We start from the raw sequence: 23,241 nt of genomic DNA on the forward strand, positions 1-23,241 counted from the left end.
TAACGCCAGATCAACTTATTCTCTTCATGTATAAGTTTACCTTCATATGTCCTCTATTCAGTCGTAATGATTGTATTTTGTACATAATAATCGGTTTGATCATTGTCAAAATGTTAACATGAAAATCATGTTGCAAAAAGATAACATACAACTTTTTAACTTCTGTCAGTTTATTACCGTTACCTATTGAGTTGTTCTGGAATATTTTTTAATCCAATGAGGAATTAATTTTACTAAAATTGCGACTGTATGCAAAGTTACGAATTCAAGTTTACCCGGTTCGACGAACAGCGCCACCCCAAACTGTACACGTCCGTTCCTACGCTGTGTATACATCATGCTCCGGTTATTGGTTCTGTTGGGACTTTTCTCTGTTTTGCAGTGTGATTTTTTCAGTGCTTTATATAAATTACAGGACCTCTTAAGAGAAGAGGAGAAATTACAATTAGATTTGAGTAGATATATCAGTAGTGTTAAGGAGAATGAGCAGGATGTTCCCTTAGAAATATTAAGGTATGTCTGGGGGGGGGGTCTAATTATTTTTCTTTCGTTAAGGATTTAATGATCTTCATGGGTGTTAATTTATTTGTTTATTGGTTTTTATTATTTTATTTCTTTTACTTAGAATATATTTCAGTATAAAATGTGCCAAAAAGATACAATAAGATGTGTAATTGCGCCCATACATTTTTTTTAATGATAGAAAAGTTCACCTTAACTAACGCAATACCAGAGTAAATCGTATTTTATGTGTCTTTGATCGAAAAGTACTGGAATAGTAAATGCACAAAATATACAAAATGTCTTGTTTTTCCATTTGATAAGCATTGTATTCGAAAATGATTGCAAAGTGAAATAGGTAATACTTCTCAAAGATCTTATTTGTCTCGCATAGTAGTGAAAAAAGAATATTCAATGGATTTTAAAAACTAATCTGATTTTTTTAACAGAGCAATTTTTAATATCTTATATCGCGCTGTGATTGAGATATTTATTGTCTCTTGATGCACTGTGAGCCTCCCCGGCAGGAATTATTAGGCCGTTATCAAATAGTTAATGTCTGTGTTCATCAAACGTGTTGTACCCTTCTGATGAATGATAAGACTTTACAATGTGATAATCAGTGTTTGTTCCGTTCTTTAATTTAAAGTCTTTAAATACAACGAGGCGTTGTGTTACATATTCGGAATACAGAAGTTCCACTATTACCCCTCCCGTCTAACATCAGGAGGGATAAGGGTCAGATCGATTGAATGGTTGTCAGACTTAACAACGTCTCATAGCCTTCAAACTATTTCAGTTAAATCGTTGAATTTTGTGTTGGCTTAATTAAACTAAGGTAATGAGAAAGCACGATTTCAAAATGCAATTTCAAAAATTAAAGTCCCCAGGATCGTGCATACATTATACATTATGGTTCGCACGCAAGTCAAGAGTAAATGTGATGGTTTTTGTTCTATTGACAAAGTGTTAACATTTCTAAACATACACACCTTATCCTCTCACTCTCTTGTTATTGTTCAATTCAGAGCAATGTGCCAGCATTGAATTTGCATAAGTCACATCACAGCCTGGTTTACCATACGTGTTCATTATCTCCTGTAGGTTTTCCGAGTCGCTTAAAATAAAACGAAAGACCATCAACGATGGGTCTGCGTACATCGAACACCCTGTCAACGACTTCCATTTATTGTATCGATTTGTCGTGGAATGGCAGTCAGTATTTGATATCATCTTTTGCAAAGATTGCGAGGAGACTGAAGCTGCTAAAGGTATACATTTTAGGCATGGTTGACTTGACTTACTTGACTTATTCCTGTTTGCTCCTAAGGGAGCATAGGGCCACAACCACTCCTCGCCATGGTGTCTTGCCATCTGATATTAAGAATATGGCGGAGGCAACGGATTGGATTTTGGTATTGATTGTTTTTGTTACCTTCCAGGTTTCCGAACCATACAACAGGACTGATTTCACATAGTTTTAAAGATTTTTATTTTGGTGTTGATGGAGAAAGTGCTTTTGAATTCCAAATTTGGCGGAGGGTGTTGAATGCATGAATTGCCTTAAATTGTTGATGCGGCTTTTAACATCGTCGTCAGCGCCCTCGTTATTGCTGACAATGCTCCCAAGATAGGTAAATTCATTAGTTTTTCTGATGTTCTCTCCATTTCACTGGATTGGTGCATTCTGTTTATTTATTCTATTTATTATCACCTCTGTCTTTTTATGTTTTTTTACGGCCAGTCTTTTCTGCTTCTGCTGCATGGTGCAACAACTACGAATGATGTTGTTAGTGGGATAGGAGGTCAAATGATGTCATCTGCAACATCAAGGTCTTCGAGGTGTTAAGTGAAGGTCCACCGGATTTCAGTCTTGTTTTCTTGCGTTGTTTTCTTCATGATCAAGTCAATTACAATTAAAAATATGGTCCTTTGTGGATACTAGTGTTGTGACATGTGGCGTCATCATACAGGTTTCTAATGATGCTAATGAACTTTGGTAGCATTCCATAATGTTGACCTATCCACACTGTCAAAAGCTTTTTCAAAGTCCACAAATGTTGAATATAGTGGAAACTGCCACTCAATATACTGCTTTATGATGATTCGAAGGGTGGCAATGTGGTCTGTGTATGATCTGTTCTAGCGAAACTCCGCTTGCTCTGATCTGAGTTCCTTGTTTAATGCTTCTTTCATTCTTTCTAAGATTACTTTTGTTGGAACCTTGCTGGCAATGGATAAACGCATAATTTCTCGCCAATTTCCACATTGCAACACGTCGCCTTTCTTTAGTAGTTTACCAAGGTATCCTGTTTTCCAAGTATCTGGATTTTTTCATCTTTCCCTATTTTTCGTAGTAGTGGTTGTAACATCTCTGCAGACTTTGTTGGGGTAGTTTTAAGAGCCTCTGGAGGAATGCCATTTGGACCAGCTGCTTTTCCGTTTTTTATTGTATTAGTTGCCCTGGTGATTTCTACTATAGGTGAAGTCCAGTAGTGATGTGAAGTTCATTCTTTTTTGTTGGAATGCTTGCAATACTAGGTGGTGATGGAGGTGGCCAGTTTAGAACTTCCTTGCAGTGCTCTACTCATTTAGCTCTTTGTCCTATATCACTATGGATATTCATCTCCTGTTTTTCTCTCATTGGGGTGTTGGTGTTCACATTCTTTTCCGACAGCGTTCTGTTTATTTCATACAACTTTTTAATGTTGTTCTGCCTGGCTGTTGCCTCTTCAGTCATGTCATAGAAAAACTGTCTCCTGTCTTTTCTAGCAATCATTTTTACTTGTTTGTTGTTGTTGTTGTCGTAGTCGATTTTCTTGCTTTTGGTGACAGCAGAAGGACAACTCCGTGAGTATGTGCATGGTCCTGGTCTTCGTGTTTAGAGTATATAATGGTTTCTCCTGATGCTAAGCAAACTTGTCCTCTTCCATTCCATCTTACTTTGCTTAGGTCAAGTACCTTGATGTTATACCTTGTCATTTCCACTGCTCTTAAGGCAGCTTTTCCGACTTCATATAGGGTTCTAATGTTCAAGGTTCCTATACTGGTGTTGCCTTTAATCGACAGAAGATTTGTCGGTGCACTGACTTCCCGATGGCTTTCACCTGCACACGTCATGAGCTCATCCTGCGAGCCATCCTCGCTCTTGATGAGGTGTTGTTGCGGTGTCTGTAGCACTGCGATTTTTATGGAGTGGAGTTGTTGTCTCAGTCCCAACCCGGATGGCCTGATGTTTTCTGTTAGGGTTCTCCTTCCCTTAATCACTGGTTCCGGTTATTTAAAGGCGCCAAAGGCTCGCCTTTCGCCACTGTCATTCAGCTACCGATGCATTTCGATGGTCACCTTGGCGAGGAGGGAGGTGTGAAATATGACTTGCTGGTAGAACCTATTTTGAGACGGTGGGCATTGACTCAAGGATTTAGTGATGGCACTTTAATTAGTTTTTTTGGTAGTTATATACGTAAATCATAACTAAACATTAGAAAGATGTATTTATATATGGTAGATTACGCTTCGTCCACAAGAAGAAAATTAAAGTTTTGAAGTTCAACTTTGGACAGATTTAACGAAGAATTTTCACCTGGATTGAAAAATGTCCTAGAAACCATTTTCTCAATGTTGAATTAATCTATCAGTTCAAAGAAAATTAACGCTCTGAAGTTGGAGTCGATTTTCACCAGGATATTTTATTTGTTGTTGAGGTAATCAGAGAGTTTGAAAATTTAACAAGCTGATAAAATGACACGGGTTTAAATTTCACAACTCATCGTCCCAAGTCTAAATATTTAAAAGAGGAAAAGCAATCCCGGATCAAAAATCATCGTTAACAAGTCAACCGGGTCAATTTTCAATCTGGGTCAATATTCTCCGTTACACTGGGTCATTCGTTTAATGATATTAAAATGCTACATTCACAATTGTTAAAAAACAATAAAATATAAACAGTAATGACTGTTTAAAATTTGAAGCATTATCATGACAACAATGAGGATTTTTTTATCACGATTGTGGCGAATTTTTCAGATTTCAATTTCACTGTTCAGCTGGTGAGCAAGCGTCTTGGTCTGTGGCCCTCGTCCTATGATTTAGACGGTGCATCCAGCGCTCTCCTCCGACTCTGGAAGGTGTACAAGCTAGATCTCAATGAATTTATCAATGGCATTGTCCAAACATACACTGCAGACCAACCTATGTCTGATGACGAGGTGTTGACCGTAGCGAAGTTCGCGGACAGTGTCAAGGACGACTACTCAGAAATGAGATGGCTGAAAGCTTTGTACAAAAGATTACAAACACAGGATGGGTTCTCCCACAGCCAGACCACTGTGATTCGTGTTGCGCGGTCACTAGCAGCGTCTTTCTACAAAGTTAGAATTATAGATATTGTTTAGACGTCTAGTAAATTTTTTCGTCAAAATTACATTCAGGGTATTTTCATGGGAAGATGTTATTAACATTATTCTATAAAGAAACATGGATGTAAAATTTCAAAGTAATTTTTTGGAAATAATAGTAATATTTGGCATTTGTTTACGTTTAAGATTTTAAAAAAGTGTAAATCAATGTTTGTTTTTTAGCTAGGTTTTCCAAAGAAAGGGATTTTTATTTTGGAACCTTTCCAAAGTAGGTAATTTATCTTCTTCCTTGTATGATAACAACATTTCATATAGTCTAAGAGATTTAGAAAGCATACTCAGTACAGTACATATTTTAAGAGTTTTTGTATCTTGTTATAATTAAAGTATTATCTTAATCCGAAGATGAAAATACTTGTTAACGCCTCATTATGATACCCTCTTTTGATTTGCTTAGAAAATCGGGATATAAACAGTGACGTAGCATTTTATCTGTCCAATGCGACCAGCGACGAAAACGAGACCATTCCGGAACCAGCAACAGAGGATGCAATGTATGAAGCTCTATGTCGTGAGGAACAAAAAGTAAATGGCATTGATGATATTTAAGAAAATTATGATTACTTATTTAGTTATCATTAAAGTTTGTTGATATTTGTTTTAAGGACCATTTTGTATTTATTCGCATGTTATTTAGTACATGTCAAACAATGAAAACCTTATTACAGAGTCTACATGAGCTAGCCAAGCTTCGATGCTTTTTAAGGGATACTATTATACCTTATTACAAAGCAAAAGAGGAAGTGGTCAATTACGAACCAAGGATTGCCATTTTTCATGACGTCATCTCTCCCACCAGTATTGAACATCTAAAATCAATTGCCTCCAAGGGAGTATGTTTTTGATATTTTTATCATAAATATAAGCCTATAACCAGTCTTAAATTTAAATCAAATGTTTAAATGTTGGGGTTTTTTTTTTAATTTTACTACAATTTTAGTATGTGATGTTTCTAGCTAACCAGATCCACCGTTTTTCTAGAGAATACTGGGCCAAATGGACAAGTAACGATAACGTATGGAAAACAAGATAACATACGCGTGAGTCAAACGTAAGTCCCCATTAATCCGAGTCATCATTTTAAACTTAATCCGTCATCCAGATGACTATCTGCTATCGGTTGTATTCAATCATTATTTTTTATATTGGTTTTTCATCGTTCGTTCACTATATATAATTACTGACCTCTATGAAATAAGTGAGCCAATCTTACTTTATTTTTATTGATTTTGAAACGAAGAAAAATTTTCTTAAATTTGGCACAATCAGGGAAACATAATTCCAAATTATCTAGAAAAAAGAAAAAGTAGTTTGATAGTTAACAGTCGATGGTGCTATTTAAATATGGGAAATGTTAACGATACAAGAATATCAGTGTAATAGCGAACATTACTATTTGCTTCCAGTTGTTGGATTCGTACTGATGAATATCCAGAGCTATCGCGACTAGAGAATCGAATCCAACTTATAACAGGACTTAGTGCTGAGTACAAGCCAGTTAGAAGTCACTCTGAGAAATTCCAGGTATGATCTTTATTTTAGATTTGTTTGGTTTAAAATGAATCATTGTATATTTAAGAGAGTCAACTGTTTGTCATTTATTATATAAAAATTAGAAAAACATCGATGTGTACAAATCAAAATGTAGAACAATATGTATTTTTGTTGTACAGGTAGTGAATTATGGAGTAGGAGGCATGTACACAGCTCATCATGATTATACGGTTAGTTTTATCTAGTTACGGCTAAGTAGTCTGTACTTTTCAATTACTATTATTTCATTACTTTTGTATAAGAAATTGTTTCATTGGCTGTTATAGGAGTACAAGCTGGGGATAATATCTAATCCGATGGATTCTGAGGACATCAGTACTTCTGGCGATAGGATGGCGACCTGGATGTTTTATGTTTGTTTTCCAAAAACAACAGGAGTTTTATGAAAATAATTTGGTCGTTTCAATAAAATACTTTTAGTGTATGTTAAACATTGAAATAAAAATGAACAGCTCATTGCATTTGCACAGATGAATGACGTCAAGGCTGGTGGCGCCACAGTATTTCCGGAAGTAAGAACAAGAATACCAGTTGCCAAGGTAAGGTACATGTAATTTGTATATTTATAAAACACATATTACACTTTCTCTCGGTCGGTGACGTAGTTCTTTGATTACAGGGAGGAGCGGCGTTTTGGTATAACTTGAGGCCGAGTGGAGCGACAGATCCCCGAACGTTACATGGGGGCTGTCCAGTCTTAGTTGGGTCCAAATGGGGTAACACTTATTGCAAATCTGATTGCTTTTTGGGAGTTGATTTTAAATCAACTCTCCTATGCAGTCACGCGGACAAACCGAAAGTGAAACAGTGTTTGGACCTCAGCACAAATCATTGCTCCTGACAAGACTTAGTTCTTGAAAATAATTGATGAATTCGATGTAATGTATGCTGAAGCATTGTTTTTCAAGGAAAGTTATTTACAAATACCTTTAAAATAGTCAGATTTTGAATGGGACGAACAATTTAAATACTTTTTGTAGTCGTATGTATTCCTACGCCAGAGTTCAATAAAGTCTCGTTCAACTCGACGCTCGGCTATCTCCGTAAACCCTTGTCGGAGATTTACGGTGTCAGCCGAGCGTTTGCAATTGGTTGAACTAGACTAGAGTTCAATATTGCTTGGATCCATACAATTTTCGGGAAATATTTCTACCACTGATACATAGTTTGATTGAATTAATTTTATCTTTAAATATTATTTAACATGATTCATATGGAGGTTTCTCGACATTCTAGTCGAAAAAGTTCAAAAATTCATATTATAAAAATATGCGTAATTCAAATTAGAAACTACGAATACATGTACTTGTCATGCAAAATAACATATCATTGATTTTAAATTAAATAAACATCGACAAAATCAACTCCCGCCAGTTCTTCAGTACTTTGATTGTTGATATATTCATAATAACATATTATTGTTTTAGTGACAAACAAGTGGATTCGTGAAGAAGGGCAGATGGACCGAAGATTATGTGGTCTAACCGAGGAGGCTGTTGAAGACTTTCCGAAAATTTGACAAGACATTGTACCAATTTACCTGCATTGAAGTTGTACTGATTAAATCAACCTGTTATCATATTTCAAATGTTGAAATCAAATTGTAGATTAGTAATTAACTGAAGTTAACTAAAAATAAGACCATGCTATCCACATTTTATACACCCTGGTTAAAAAATTATTTAAATTTTTTTTGTTTTTTGATTGATTTACATGTATTTTGAGCTGAAGAAAACTTAGAGACCATGCTATCCTTTTGTTTTTTCTTTTACATCCTGCAAAAATTATGGAAAAAACTTCTGTAACTAGGTTTACATTATTAGATAAGTATTAACACAATAGCATTTGTTTTGAGAGTGTTCGTGTGAGTTAATATTTTTAGCCTTATGACAATCGACTTTATCTATAAATAACCATGTTACATGATCTCGAAAACCTGTTATTTTATCTGTTCCCGCCATTAAACTACACTACTTGTTGTAAATTAAATACCTGGACACTTCCCACTCCGTTGTTCAGATAGACGCATCGATTTTAAACATAGTTCTTAGTTATTGTTTGTCTTGGGTGAAGCTGTCCCGGTATTAATCGGCGCTTGTTGCACATGAATGACTAGCGTTATATAGTTCATAACAACCTAATCTGCAACTTTCTTCATCTTTACCTAACAATGCATATGCATCTGACGACTTGTCATTTTTGGTATCAGTCCTAGGGCCCACGCTGGTTATGCATTATGTTAAAGGTTGTCAATAGATCAAAAGGTTTTAAGAAGACATTGATGTCTTTGTCTTCAAGTTAATGTGCGAGATATTCTTTATATACGTGCTTCTATTCTTATATACAAGTTGACAATTCGTAATAAAGGACAGGGCCTGGGTTATAATTTGACCTAAATTAAAATTATCCAATTTCTGATGGAGAACACTGGGGTTACATACATTTGGAATTGATTTCGTTCAATTTGACACACAGACCTTTCAAAGGGATTAGGGCAGTGGCAAAAAAGGTTGCATATCAATGTATACAAAGATGTATAAAAAATGCAGAGGCAATGATTTGAAAATTGTTTTGCAAAAAAGTTCGCGTTTTTTTATACTTTATTTCTATTATTACCAATCAATCAAAATAGTTTAATTCATGTAATGACTGTATGACATCAAATTGGGATTACAGAAAAAAGAAACCAACCAAAGAATGTGACACACGAAAATATATTTGTTTATTATAACTTAAGTGTGGAGACAACAAATAGTAAAATTACACTGAAATAAAAAAAGATTATAAGGCTTTTCGGGTTTTCCTAAGAAAACACCACCGACTTGAATTAAAAGAAATGAAGCGCAGTGGATCCAAATACAAATGAAATAGAAGATGATTGCTATGTTTAGTGAGAAAATAAAAGAACAAAATACATAATAACTTTAACTAAATATTATCAACGAATATACAACAAAACTACAGCAAACAACAGCAATACGACGAAACTCCAAATGCCCCCCCCCCCCCCCACAAATTTCTGTCTTTTGTTTTGTTTATAGCTGGTCAAACATCACATGACTTTGTTAAACGCCAGAATTCCATAGTATGATGTTAATTAACGAATCTATGCAATATTTATGATTACGTATCAATTCATTTGATGTAAGGTTGAATGTGTACTGAATTGAATACGATTTTAACGTTTACATACAGTTTATTGACTACGATTGTAATAAGGAATAAGGAATCATTTTTTACCTTTATGAGAATATCAGATTAGTAGGTCACGTGATCGAGTCTCAAGTGATCAAAGCGAACAGTATGTACGAACATACTTTTGACACCAATCATGTTAACAAAACCATCTTACTCACCTCGGACGGTACATTGAAGCACCATAAAATGAACTGAATCTATTTTGTTTCTGCCAGTTAGAAAATGTTTTTAACTCATAGTACTGAAATTATGGATTTAAGAACAAAGATAATATTCACATAGATTATGGCCAATAAACCGCCTATACTTATTTATACAATGAGTCATCATTAGTATTATACGATATAAAATGGTTTGTGGCAGTTGATGCTTTGTAAACCGCGATATAATTTTTTTTTGCCGATCAGAAATCGCGTTACAACCAGAATTAAATTATTTTGGTGTAATCTACGGGGTGATACATAAACATTATAAAATTCATATCATTAGATACGATTTATATACGATAGGTTTATCATCCTAAGGATTAGAACAAGTTGAATTTTCAGGCGTTTCCTGCTGTGCTGTTTGACTGCCACCTGTGGGAGAAAAGATGTCGTATGCAAGGTGAAGAAAGGTGTTAAACCGATGAACCACCATCCCAATCAGTTGGAGGAGTAAAGTCAGTCCAAAAGTGAAAATGAAAATCATTGATATTGGTTCCACTTCAAACATTCCATCTTTATTGGGACAAGGAATTGAAATTTGAATGTTTCCTTTGAATTCGTTAACTTGCGTCATCATGAAGATTGACGTCACAAACAGGGCATTTACGAGAAAAAAAAGAAAGTACACATGGTTTCTAAGTGCCAGCATCATTTCATGGACCTCCTTCTGTTTTTGAAAGCTTTCTTCGTCAGGAGATAGATAATCTTTTATTAGCTTCTCCCATGCTTTTGTCTCTTGAGAGTCTAATTTACATCCTTGAAAATAAGAGTTAATAAGTAACTGTAAAACTGAAAAAACCTGAAAACAAGTGTTTCTTTTCTACATATTTTTCTACATTATTAGATTTGTTTCACTCATGTTATTTCAAATTGTCATAGTTGGGGTTTTTTTTACTACTTGTAAAAACACATTCTATACGATGTTTTCAGTAAAAAGAATGCAAATGCTATTCATTTATTAGTTTATTAGTTGTTAATACTGTTGTCGAGATAACATATTCCTAGATAGCAATAATATACAAAAAGAATTATGAATTTTAAGATAAATTTGAGACACATATATACAAGTCATTTATATTTGGATGTATGCAAATATTGATATAGGAAATATAAAACTGATATTCAACCTTCTCTCTCTCTCTCTCTCTCTCTCTCTCTCTCTCTCTCTTTCGCAAACAAGTTTAGTAATGTAATCATCAAGGTGAGTGTTTTACCTATGGACTTTGATGCTTCTAACACAGTACCCATAGTGGTTTCTACTTTGCAGGTATATCTTCCGGCGTCTGTTTGCTTTGCATTCTCAATTTTGTAAGAAAAGCGGCTTTGACCTTCAAGTTCGTTTTCTTGTTGATTGTGTTTTCTTTTTTCTTTTTTTATTACGCAATTGTCTTTCTTCCATTCCACGCTTTCCCAATCTTTAGCTGTAGATATGCATATAATTTCTTCAGTTTTGGTTAAGTTTAACAACATTAAATCAGGACCCTCCATTGTAAGTTCTGGTTTGACTGAAATAAAATAAGGGTTGAATTGAGTCGAGGCTGTGATTTTCATACTAATTTTGTGTAATTAGATTTTAGGTTACAATGTATAAAGTGTTTAAAAAATCTTTAGCGTGCACAGCTTAGAATAACACTCTAATTCATATGTACTTTATAAATAATAAGAGTCACTTATAAATGACTTATGACTACATTTGCCAAAATTGCTCATATTAATATATAAACATTACCTATTTCAATTGCAATGCTGTCGGACTTTGGTTGGTGCTTTATAGCACATGTGTACCTGCACTTTTTCTTTTTAGGTTCCGTTATAGTAACATTCCCCGTCTTTTTCTTCTGTTGCGTAACGTCCTCTTGAATGTCTTCAATATTTATATCATTTTCTTTCCATTTTATATCAGAGTCTGTAAACATTGTTCTCGTACTTTTTAATATCCTCTTATAGCTTTTGTCTGTTATTTTAAACTTTTCATTTTCTGGAAAGAAAAAAAAATCAGCAATTGTTTTCAAAGGGTAAACTATTAAATAGAATATTGTGCAGATATTACGACTAGAGTTTACCCTAACCGACTGCCTTACATTGTGACTGTTTTATCGATTGGAAGATTACTCAGTATTTCCACGATTGCAAAGTTTTCTTTAATGATTTAAAAAACAAACTTAATGCAACCTCTCTCGTGCGCAAAATGCCATTACTATACTGCATTTTGGTTTGTAAAGGGTATCGCTTATAATAAAAATATGTATTTTCAGTATTTTATATTCAATTAATCAAGTTTCAGTGCTTGCTTTCCGAATGCCCTTTAAACACGCTCTTAAAAAATTATTTTCTCTCATTTTTAAAAGGGTCAGTGCTGCCAAATCAATTCATATCATATTATATTTCAACAGAGATAATTTATGCGCATCTTTCGAAAATTCAACCAGTACGTTTTTGACAACACTGTCTAGCCTCATTTTAATCTCATTGGCTTCAAATGTTAATACTCACGTTTACAAACTTCAAACTTGTCCGTTATAATAAGCGTTTTGCTTTTAAAGGCGCGGGACACGTTGAATTTATCCTTATTCCATCTGTTTATTTCAATTTTCAAATCTGTTTCATTGTCGATTTTCACAAAATCTCCAAATTGGTCTATTGTTTTGTCGTCAACTTTCCAAACCACTGAAACCTTATTAGACCCGTCTTGTTTACCATCTCTTGATAAAATGTTAATGCAGTTTTCTTCTGTTTTCACTTTTAGTCTCCCTGTATGACAATAATAAAAAAATCAGGAGTTATAAAAATGATATCCTATTAATCACATTTTTGTTTTAAAATGCCTCTTTCTTAATGAAACATTACAATAAGTTATTAAAAATTTCCTGTTGTTTCATTAGACATTTTTTTAAAATAAAACAAATTATCATATACATATGTAATATATAAGGAATATACTTTTTGTTTGTTAAAAACAAACTCAAAAATCAAGGTGGATAAAATATGCTACTATGATCATCAAATTAAATTGAGTGTAAAAATATGAATTTAATTTAAAGAAATAAATGAGATTAGCGAACGGACGCGTGTTCGAGCACTACTAGAACAAAACATTTAATTCACAAAATATTAATTCCAAACCTAATGTTCGATTTAAACGAAAATAATTTAAAATATAATCAAATGATAATATATACCTATGGTAATGAAATCTTTAAATGGCTGGAATATCACTTCACATGAATATGTTCCTGCATCTGATTTCCTTGCCTCTCTAATGGAATATGTGTTTTGTGTGATGAATTGGTTATTTATTATCGTGCTGTCCTTTTTCCATATGACTTTGTTAGGTATATTTTCAGATATCTTGCAAACGATATCATCATCATGACCCTCTACTATTGTGTCATATCCTGTGGCAGTTGTTAAGCGAACTGCCTCTTTACCCTTTTTGCCTAACGCAATTAGGAGAAAGTACATACAATTAAAGATGTCTATGTTGTTAGGCACTATTTGAATAGCTTAACAAATAAACTTATGTTGTATCAATGATATTGCTTTGTAAACATGAACAATTGTCAAAATCGAGTCAATATTTCTGACGTTAAATTTAAAATCATTGATATTGACAGATATTTTAATAGTCAAATGGCCTTACTTTTTACATAAAAGAGCCAAAAAAGGGAACTACACTAATAAAGTGGCTCAAGATATTCTCATTTTAATTCAGTTAGAACAGTTTACGCAGTACAAAAATGCAAACGGCGCTAGTCAACTTTATACTTCAACTTTTGGTAGATACTGAATTACCTTTGACAGTCAAGTTGCAAGATTTAAATTCGATTTGGCCACCAGATATCTGTGTGACGTCACAAGTGTATGATCCGGAGTCGCTGATCTTTGCATTGTTGATAACGAGTTTAGGAAACCCAAAGTTGATAATGTTTATACGTCTGTCATGGTTGTTGATCTCTCTTGCATCTTTTTTCCATACAACATTACAATATGGTGGCACTCGCCGATTGCATCTAATTTCTATTTTTCTACCGACAGGGGAGTTTGGCTCGTTACAAAGCAACAAATACTCATCTGCGCCTGCAATGAGTTTACAAAGTTGAATCTGTATCATTTATTTAGGTATTTTGATTAAATATCAAATATCAATTAAATCAAATTGCAACATTTATAATTAAATCATGATCACTTGCATCAATTTGATATATAGCAATAGAATGTATACCAAACTATTTTGCAAATAGTTCAGGTAATGAGATTTAAACAATTCCTTCTGTATTGGTTTCCAAAATGTATAAAACACATTGACCTAAATGGCTACATTGGTAATATCAGAGATAAAAAATTCAATAAGGTCACCTGAGTCAGATGACCTACTGCAATTGGTTTTCGTCCTTCGTCTTGCGTCGACGTTCGTGCGTAACCAATTTTACATTTTTAACTTCTAGATAACTTTGAAGTCAATTGTTACCATTTTTAGTGTGGAGCATCACTATTATAAGAGTAATCCAAATTGTGAAAGACATGGCTTTACCTCCCCTGGGGCGTCATAGGCAGGGTCAAATATACGAAAAAGCAATTTTCAAAAGTTTTCTCTCTACTCCCATACTTCTTGGGAGATAAAAAAAATGCATGATTATGATGGCCACGAAGATTGTCGAATTTTTTATCCAAGGGTTAGAGGTTCAGGCCTTAGTTTTGAGTCAATATGGCCTTGTAGTAAAAATGTATTAGATCTTAAATGATCATCTTCACTACTCCCATACATGTTTGCGAAAAATTTAATACATGGTTATGATCCCCACGACGTCCTCTACCTAAATTCTAAAATTCATGCCCTCTGTAAAAGGGGTTCAGGCCCGAGGGTTGAGCAAATATAGCCATCTAAGAAATTTTAGAAAAAAAAATTTTATTTTCATATATATTTGAAGGAACACTATATGCATGATTCTGATTTTTAGTTTTTGATGAATAACGTGTTTTAAAAACAAGACTATGCATTTCGGACATTTACAAAAATTCTTAAGCCAAAATTCAAGGCAGCAAGTGTTAAACTTTTTTCTACTCGACAGACATATTTTTGTTATAGCCGCTTACAAAATTTGGTCGCTCTCTGACGCTTTGCCGACATTAAAATCATGAGAGAGAGAGAGAGAGAGAGAGAGAGAGAGAGAGAGAGAGAGAGAGAGAGAGAGAGAGAAGAGAGATTTTCAGTCTTTACTACAACATATGCATAAAGACACACCAAAAGAGCCCGGCTTTCAGTACTTCAGTTCTTTGTTTTCAGTATTACCACAGTCGCACAGGAGGTATAGATATAAAATATAGTTTACCAAAATAAAAGGCTTTTATATATCACGATTCAGGCAAGTGTCCATTTACAAGTCGTGTTCAGCTTTGATTTAATTTAACCTAAGTGTATATGATAAATTATAATATACATGAATATTTAAAAGAAACGCAATTTCGACCAAATTTTCTTAACCAAAATTAGATTAAATAAGGAAAAATTTTGGATGAGTACAACTTCCACGCCATTTTGACCCTTCTGGCATTAGATACTTTCAATTAATATTAATTAACATTATGTCAATAAGTCTTATTTCTAACTAAGCTTGTACAAAGTAAATTTCCTTTAGAACCAAGCTAGGTTAGCGCTTTTCAGTACTTTTAGTACTTTGATTGGCCTCTTGAGTTATTGAATAGAGAAAATGATCATTATTCTTCTTTACACCGCCACATAATCATAATACTTTCCCCTTGTGGCACCAACGGGCGTCCGTACGATATCATTTTAGCTTTTTGTTATTGTTTTTTTTCAGGAAGAACAAAAGAAACAATATATTTACCTCTTTCATCTCTCTGGCGACCACAACATCTATAAAAAAACGTGGATATGAATAAAATAAGCTTTAGCAGACTTTTTATATCTTTAATTTTGAAAGTAAATTGATAATGAAATAGTAATTCATACCTATCCAATAAAGATAGCTTGTCATCATCAAGGACGTAGTCTGATCGTTTTTCTCGCGTGCCCCATCTCAGTATGTGTAAGCTCCCAAGAATATATATGACTAATATCATGCTCACTGCCGGCACGGCAAAGAAATACATCGCTCCGTAGAATAGATATTTGGACTCCTAAAACATGGGAGCGACTTAATTTGAAAACCGATAAAGAATTACATCCTCATATCATTTAATAATAATAATTTACAAAAAAAGAAATATGATATAAACTTTTTAAAAATGTGTACTGGTACGGTTTAATGAAGATTAATTTTGTAAAGCTAAAAATTTAAAGCCTGATGTTTTTACCGTTGGATGAAGCAGAGCGGAGAAACAAAATACTCCGACCACAAATGCAAAGAAAAAAGTCGAAATTGAGCAAAAATCGCTCTGCTTTGCCTCTATTATAAGACCAATCAGTAGTACAATCATCAGGAGACTGTATACAGTTGACAGAAATCCACTGTAGTAAATCTGTAAGTAAAGAGAGGTTGGCTTCTTTTTTTTAAAGTACAAGTTGAAACACTACCCCCGACCCCCTTTTCCGAAAACATTCGCGTGTTATGTTAGCTTCAGAATAATATAAAATATTTGGTATATAATCATCTAATACAATATAAGAATAAACTTACAGGAATCTCGTCTTTATCAGTGATTACACAAATAATCATCAGAATTGCTACTGGTATAACATTAAGCAGCAGCGCCACCCACAGAGGTAATTCGGGAAAAGCTGTGACCAGCGCTCCAAGGATGACCAGAAAGATGGTTCCAGGAGTGACGATAGAGGACATCAACAAGTACGTTTGATACAGGAGATAAAGTTTATTGATGTAAGGATTCTTTCGCCGAACCTCCTTGCTGTTTTCATAAATCACGTCTAAAATGTTTGCCAAAGTTGAAGGTGTCCAGCGTCGTCTTTGTTTACAAAATTCTAGAAAGCTCTGCGGAGCAAACGTTTTGGCAGTAGCTGCAGACATATACTCTACCTTATATCCTTCTTTTAATAACAGAGTGCAAAGCCATCTATCCTCACCTACATGTAGACGAATCAAACTTTTCTCAATTAAAAGAAAATATTTTGGTTCATTTTTCTTCAAACTTCCGAAAATATTCAGTCACGTGAATATAAAACTTTTGAAAATTGTTTAAATTTTAAACTATGTTCCATATGTACAGGGTGATCCAATATCCTTGATGATATGAAATTGTGACGACAAAAGCAGATGCTGAATAAAATCTTCAATGGCTAAATATCTTAAATAATTATTTAAATCCAGTTAATAAATCAATAATCTCATATCCATGCATTATACCCAAATTAATTTCAATTTCATCATTTCATCAGCTTGCTACAAAAATCGAGCACCTGCGTTAATCCTAGTTTGTACTATTCTGAATAGATTGTAGCATCTAATACATTTTAGAAAAGCAGGGCATCCACTGAAAATATAGTTTACTATACAGACTCAAGTCAATGGATGAAAACATTAATATTGTATCAATGAATTGTTAAAGAAGTAATAGATATAATCATTTATACTTTTCAAATATATTTGTAAAATTGAGTTACCGAGATCATACTGGATATGATGAAGCGAACTTTCTGGCTTGGTGGAGTATATATCAAGCACTTTGTTAAGAGCACTGCCACGAAAAAGACTGAAGCAGCCTGGTGAGCACAGGCAACATCCGAACACGTGCTCCGTGGACTTCTGAAGCCAATGACTTGCCGCGTACTCAAACTTTTGGTACCAAATCATGGGGCCTTTAATAACAAAAAAAATAAAGAACCAATAGATTCTTTTATCATTGTCTTCACAAATAAAATTCAGTATTTCTTGATACAAAGAAGTTGATGAAGATAAAAAGACTCACCCCTCCCCTTTGGAAATATACGTCCACAAGCAGCGCCAACATTATCGTCTCTGTCTAACAACTCTTTCAAGCGTTCTACTGCTTCGGGTTCAAAGTCAACGTCTCCATCAAGCGTTAGAATATAACAATTCTTTGAATCGTTTTCTTGTTCGACTGATGTACTTTTTCTGAGGAAAAAGTGCATATACATGACCTACAAACATACAATTTCAGTAAATATTGATTTATCCAACCTTCTGAACACACGCCAATTTTATAAAAACCGTTTTTACTTTGAAAATAAATGTTAAAGCAATGCTATGTTGCTCCAGCTAGTTGAATATATGTTTAGACATTTATTGATCCATGCGTGTTTATTTACATTTTCCAGTGTCTTTGCCTGTGATAACACTACGTATCGATTTTGTACTATATAACCCATAATACAAATAACGCCAAAATGAGGCGCCAGCGGGGTTTGTTTATCTTTATTTAAGTATTTAATCGTACGATGGCTAAAAATTATATAAATACAAGTAATAAGGAATCATTCTTTGAATATTATGAGGTGATAATTTCGGTCGGGGCGTGATCAAATCTATCATAAAGCCCTTCGGGCTTTATTGTTCGGGCTTTATTGGATTTAATCACGGCCTGACCAAAATTATCACCTGATAATACTCAAAGAATGATTCCTTATTCATTATGTATATATGCATCAAAAACATATGAAAACAAATGAGAGAGAGAGAGAGAGAGAGAGAGAGAGAGAGAGAGAGAGAGAGAGAGAGAGAGAGAGAGAGAGATTAATCGTGAACCTGACTCCAGCGTTTCTTCGTTCGTATTTTGTTCTTGTTTTTTAAGTGCACACATAATAATGATAATGTTTCGTTTTTCGTCCGTTTCAAGTATTTGTATTTACTTCCATAGGGCGTTGGATATTCAATTTTCTGATACGAGCTTAAAAGAAAAAAAAATTCTGGTCAATATTTTAAATTGGTATGATTCATGTAATGCAAAACATCATCGTTCCTTTGTTCCGTTTCCCTAAATATATAAATTCAATATTGATTTTTATTATAAGATGTGCGTTTAACTCAAAGTTTTTAAAAAATTACAACAATAGTGTACTTTGTTTAACTTAAGTAAATAAGTAATATATTTTAATTTCAATTCGATTTTTTCATATTTCTGATTTAATTTAGTAGTACCCAATACCTATTTACTGGTGTTGTTTCTGTTTGCGTTTAAAGTTAAACGTTACATAATTATATATATATAAAAAAAAACATAAAAAATCAGTCTTAAAACTCGTGGCAAAAAAATTAAATTCGTTTCTAAGAAATAGAATTCGTTCCCACAAAATATAACTAATGACCACATATTTAATTTGTTCAAACGAAATGACAATTGAAGGAATTTCGAAAGTTTACGCATGATTTACTTATCTTTGATATTTATTAACAGTATATAGTTTTCGATAACTCCGTATCCAAGACTTTGTAAACAAGCATTCTGAGAGTATTGCATAAGCAATACACGTCCCCTACCGGTTTGTAGAAATTTATTTGAAACCGGTAGGGGACCAATAATTAGTTTATTTTAACATGCATTTGTTTCTCTCAGAATTGTGGGTAGGGGTTAATAGTCTGAATTTTAAATCTTGATATTCACATTTCAACTCAGTCGGAAAACATAACAATGGGCTTAATTCCGGTTTACTAGTTAAATTAACTGCAACATATACACATCCAGCAGCACATCATCTTTTTATTTTTGTTTTCATTGTTTCACAAATTATTGTCCCAATTCTCCATATCGTTTACTAAGAATAAAAAATACGAAATCAGTCGACATGTATTGTATAATAAAGACCTTTCATGGAGTCTTATCTTTCAACACGGAAACCGGAGATAAGCACCAGCCTTGTGCGCCTTCATAACACGAAGAAGGATGCTTAAAGCTGACACGAATTCATAAATAGGCATTATTTCCCTTTAATTTCTGACCATCACCATATAAGTTTATATCTATTGTTTCGGTCATCGCTATACACCCCCTATATAAGGCCGAGAGTACTATTCATGCTTCGCTGCATTCAGGTATTTCAAACACCCGATCACGTTACCTTTTGGACCAAAACACGTGTAGGAACAAAAAAAATATGACAACCGTTGCACTGGCAAGTAAAATCCAGTAAACCACAAAACAACACGGACTGAAATCCAGACACAGATACTTCAAAAATTCCTCGATAATTGTAGACCGTTTTCCTGTGTGTGTGTTGTAACATCGCACATGCGCAAACCACACACTGTGGCAGATCGAGCAATGTCAATGATCGCATGGATTTTAGAAACGGAGCGTTTTTGTAGGAACGGATGAATATGATGTTACGTTGTTACTTTCTTGGATTTACTATCGTTTAACTACTGTGTTGGGTGTAGTACCGCCGGGGTTTTCAAAAAGATGCAGACGTTATGCACTCTGTATGAACCTCACACGTGATCGATGTGCATGAGAAGTAGGGCAGCATTGCCTACAAAATAATACGGATACCTTGGAATTTCTTTCAAAGAATAAATAAATTTTGTATTTCATTGATTATTGTTTCCTTAATTCTTTATTACAAACATTTTTCTTCAATATGTACATGTAGTTCATGCATTTAGAAGTCCGTGCAACCTGAATGCCTCGATCGGAAAGCAACTGACCGTATTTTTTACAACCGGTATATGTACCCCAGGGGCAGCAGAGGACAGATCGAAAGTACATTTGTAATATGGTGACCACATGCTTTTATGAATTCATGTCAGCGGTAAGTGAAAGATTTAAGAGAACGTCTTTAAAACATTTTTGAGATATTGCGGGTTCTTAAAGAAGTATGTCGGGACAAAAATCTAAAATCACATCAAAAGGGAATTTGATGCAAACTCAGTGACCTTCTAAAATCCCTAGAAGGTTACTAATTTTGATGTTTTGTTCCTAAAATACATTTTTAAATGTTAATAGAAACCAGTTTTACAGACAATTTAGTATCTCTTAATCTTTATTTACAAATAGTAAGTTAAAACACATTCTTTGATAATCTGCATGTTAAAATAAGCCTAAAAGTCACAGTGCATTTACCTTGTTCCCTTAATTTTGCGGATTTCGCTGAAACAAACAAAATATTAATGTTAGATAAATGTAACACGACTAATCAATCTGTATTTTGGTGTTGACCTCATAAATTTCATAAGTGGTTTGTATAAATGAGGTTTATATCAATTTGTGATTGTAATCCAAGCCAATATGGTTGATAAGAATGAAAATCAATGTGTAACTTACTTTTCTATTATATTTTCCAATCGCTTGACATATTCGTTTGGCTCCTCTTCAATAAAGGCGTTATCAAAAATTATGTGAGCTGTAAAAACCAATTTCATCCATGCAAAGAAACAATTATCTGTAGTTAAACGATAAGCCATAAGATTTTACATACTGACTTTTTTGTTTCATTAATAGCAACGCCTTTTTATTAACTTGTCCAAAGACACATTCGTAAATTAGAATAAATATATTATAGAGTAAATATGTTTTGATAAATGTGTTCAGCAGTTAAATATATTTATGTTTATTCTCTTTTTAACATATCGTAATGTACAATGCATAATCTGTACTCACATTCACACGTGCAATTTATAGGCGGTTTTTGTTGCAATCTAAAAATACATTATACTATTTATCATAAAACAAACCTGTATCAAAGAATAAGATTTCTTTTAAAATTAAAAACACTGTTGAAGAAGTACATAAATAATAAGTCGTCAAGATTTTCTTTAACAGTACCATTTTATATTTCAAAAAGGAAATATTGGATGAAAGTTTAACAGTTAGGTTTTCATTTTTACCGCAATATTGACGACACAAGAGTTTTCATTTCTTCCTTGTCTTCATGCATCATTGTAGAACAGACATAAATTCGTCTTTTCCGTGAACTGTTTACTCTATCAATGTTTTTAGTTGCATTTTGGTTCTAAAAGAAATTAATTTGATTAATAGATACATGAAAAAATTAGTATTTGTATAATACTACCAAGTTTACGTGTTGGCATGCATACCATATCTTTAAACTTGGAGATTCGACTGTTGATAATTGATATCCCTACTCCAAATGATTCGTAATATGGGTAGCAAAACAAGCTGCAATCAAAAGAATATACATGTAATTTGATTTCATAACATAGAAACATGACAAATTGTGTCTATTATTCCATAAACTAGAAATATAGAATAAGAGACAGACAGACAGGAAAATAAAATACTTAAGAAGTGTGAGTTTAACTTTCAACACCTATTGTTTTAATATAGTATTTAGATATTGTCAGATATTTCCTCTAGCTTTTCCGGTTGAAGATTTTGGCTAAAATTAATAAGGCCGAGTATGTTTCATTGCATTTGCCAGAAAGTATCCGGCTGATGGTGTCGAAAAATATGCTAGGTTTTCCAAGTGACTTCCGAATTATAAAAGTTGTGAGATGGTCCCACTGAAAATCGAAGCCAGAAATGTGTTATAGTTCTTAATTTCTCCGGTTAAAATGTAGACATGTCATTGAAAAATTCCTTGACATTTTCGGACGAAAAATATTTTCTCTAAATGTATTTCTTTGTATGTGGACTTTCTTTAAAGATCGCCAATATTTGACTTAATAGTATCCTGAGACAGCAATATTCGTGATTTTTCAAAGGTATAAATGTACAAGTTATGGTAATAAATGCTGAACTAAGTATGAGTATGCTACCTTTGAATGAATTCTGTAGTGTATAATAATATGTTGTTATTTCTTACCATCTCATTTATCATTAAGTAAATTGTTTTTTGATTAGAATATTGTAAGTTTAATAAAGATTGTTTATTGTGAAGATATATAACGTTATTTATATGTATGGATAAGTACCTTTCTTGGTTTTCCATTCGTTTTGCGTGATACTTTGGATGGTTGCCAACAAAAAATCCAAAGGCGATTATAAACAAAATCACTGCAGAATGTGATAAACATATCTGAACTATCATTTCAACTTCCTTATTAAATCGATAAGGCAAAATTATATATCCGAATAAAGAGCATTGAAAAATAGAGAAATATGCCATCGCCACCACTGTCACAAAAGTGCTTAAAATTAAAGGGACAAAACAGCAAGAAAAATGCGCATTAATGGCGCAAGCGTAGTAACACAATTTAAAGCAAACAAATGATAATACAATGCACAAAGCTGCAGACACAAGTGCCTCTGTAAAGTCTCCATCTTTTGTGAAATGAATATCGTAGTCTTTAAAACTACATTTCACAGGGAAAAATAAATTATGGGGTGGTTCACAATATACTGCAAAAGCACCAAACACAGAGCAAAACATAAAAATAACTTGAACGATAGAGACTATAATGAAAAACTTGATTCCAAGTTTCTGTTCTGAATAGCTTCCATTTTCATTTGATTCAGGCCAAACTTTATTTTGG

At 33.5% G+C, this 23,241-nt stretch overlaps 2 protein-coding genes across 4 annotated transcripts; one reads left to right on the top strand and one right to left on the bottom strand.

Annotated features, from left to right (window-relative positions):
• Window positions 1–147: 147 nt before the first annotated feature.
• On the top strand, window positions 148–8,255 carry LOC105317493 (prolyl 4-hydroxylase subunit alpha-1). Of its 3 annotated transcripts, XM_066085705.1 has the most exons (13): window positions 149–513; window positions 1,606–1,772; window positions 4,528–4,871; window positions 5,082–5,129; window positions 5,313–5,444; window positions 5,588–5,752; window positions 5,876–5,970; window positions 6,326–6,443; window positions 6,593–6,643; window positions 6,740–6,826; window positions 6,944–7,012; window positions 7,093–7,189; window positions 7,901–8,249. In XM_066085705.1, exons 1-13 carry the CDS (start codon window positions 338–340, stop codon window positions 7,990–7,992), a joined length of 1,641 nt encoding a protein of 546 aa, XP_065941777.1. In that variant the 5' UTR covers window positions 149–337; the 3' UTR covers window positions 7,993–8,249. The 3 variants fall into 3 exon arrangements, with proteins under 3 accessions (XP_065941778.1, XP_065941777.1, XP_065941779.1); XM_066085706.1 differs by lacking the exon at window positions 7,093–7,189 and having other exon boundaries at window positions 148–513; window positions 7,901–8,255; XM_066085707.1 differs by lacking the exon at window positions 1,606–1,772 and having other exon boundaries at window positions 375–513; window positions 7,901–8,247.
• Window positions 8,256–9,198: 943 nt separating this feature from the next.
• Window positions 9,199–21,956, bottom strand: LOC105317494 (uncharacterized). Its single transcript, XM_066086091.1, has 18 exons — window positions 21,844–21,956; window positions 21,634–21,758; window positions 21,407–21,444; window positions 21,071–21,149; window positions 20,870–20,896; window positions 18,559–18,700; window positions 17,762–17,954; window positions 17,457–17,651; window positions 16,516–16,919; window positions 16,193–16,357; window positions 15,849–16,015; window positions 15,724–15,752; window positions 13,670–13,954; window positions 13,057–13,314; window positions 12,371–12,628; window positions 11,607–11,855; window positions 11,092–11,382; window positions 9,199–10,633 (listed from the first exon to the last, which is right to left on the bottom strand). The coding sequence occupies exons 1-18, from the start codon at window positions 21,844–21,846 to the stop codon at window positions 10,191–10,193; spliced, it is 3,351 nt and encodes a 1,116-aa protein (XP_065942163.1). The 5' UTR covers window positions 21,847–21,956; the 3' UTR covers window positions 9,199–10,190.
• Between the last annotated feature and the right edge of the window lie 1,285 nt (window positions 21,957–23,241).

This window comes from Magallana gigas, chromosome 5, assembly GCF_963853765.1.
Source record: "Magallana gigas chromosome 5, xbMagGiga1.1, whole genome shotgun sequence".
NCBI classification, from domain to species: domain Eukaryota; kingdom Metazoa; phylum Mollusca; class Bivalvia; order Ostreida; family Ostreidae; genus Magallana; species Magallana gigas.

Excerpts from the sequence above, each read along its gene's own strand:
- LOC105317493 (XM_066085705.1), top strand. The coding sequence starts at position 338 with ATGCTCCGGTTATTGGTTCTGTTGGGACTTTTCTCTGTTTTGCAGTGT. Across the intron at positions 514-1,605 it reads GTTCCCTTAGAAATATTAAG|GTTTTCCGAGTCGCTTAAAA; the intron begins GTATGTCTGGGG and ends TATCTCCTGTAG. Across the intron at positions 6,444-6,592 it reads GTCACTCTGAGAAATTCCAG|GTAGTGAATTATGGAGTAGG; the intron begins GTATGATCTTTA and ends TTTGTTGTACAG.
- LOC105317494 (XM_066086091.1), bottom strand. Across the intron at positions 17,955-18,558 it reads CGAAGAAACGCTGGAGTCAG|GTCATGTATATGCACTTTTT; the intron begins GTTCACGATTAA and ends GTATGTTTGTAG. Across the intron at positions 11,856-12,370 it reads CAAGTTTGAAGTTTGTAAAC|AAAATGAAAAGTTTAAAATA; the intron begins GTGAGTATTAAC and ends TTTTCTTTCCAG.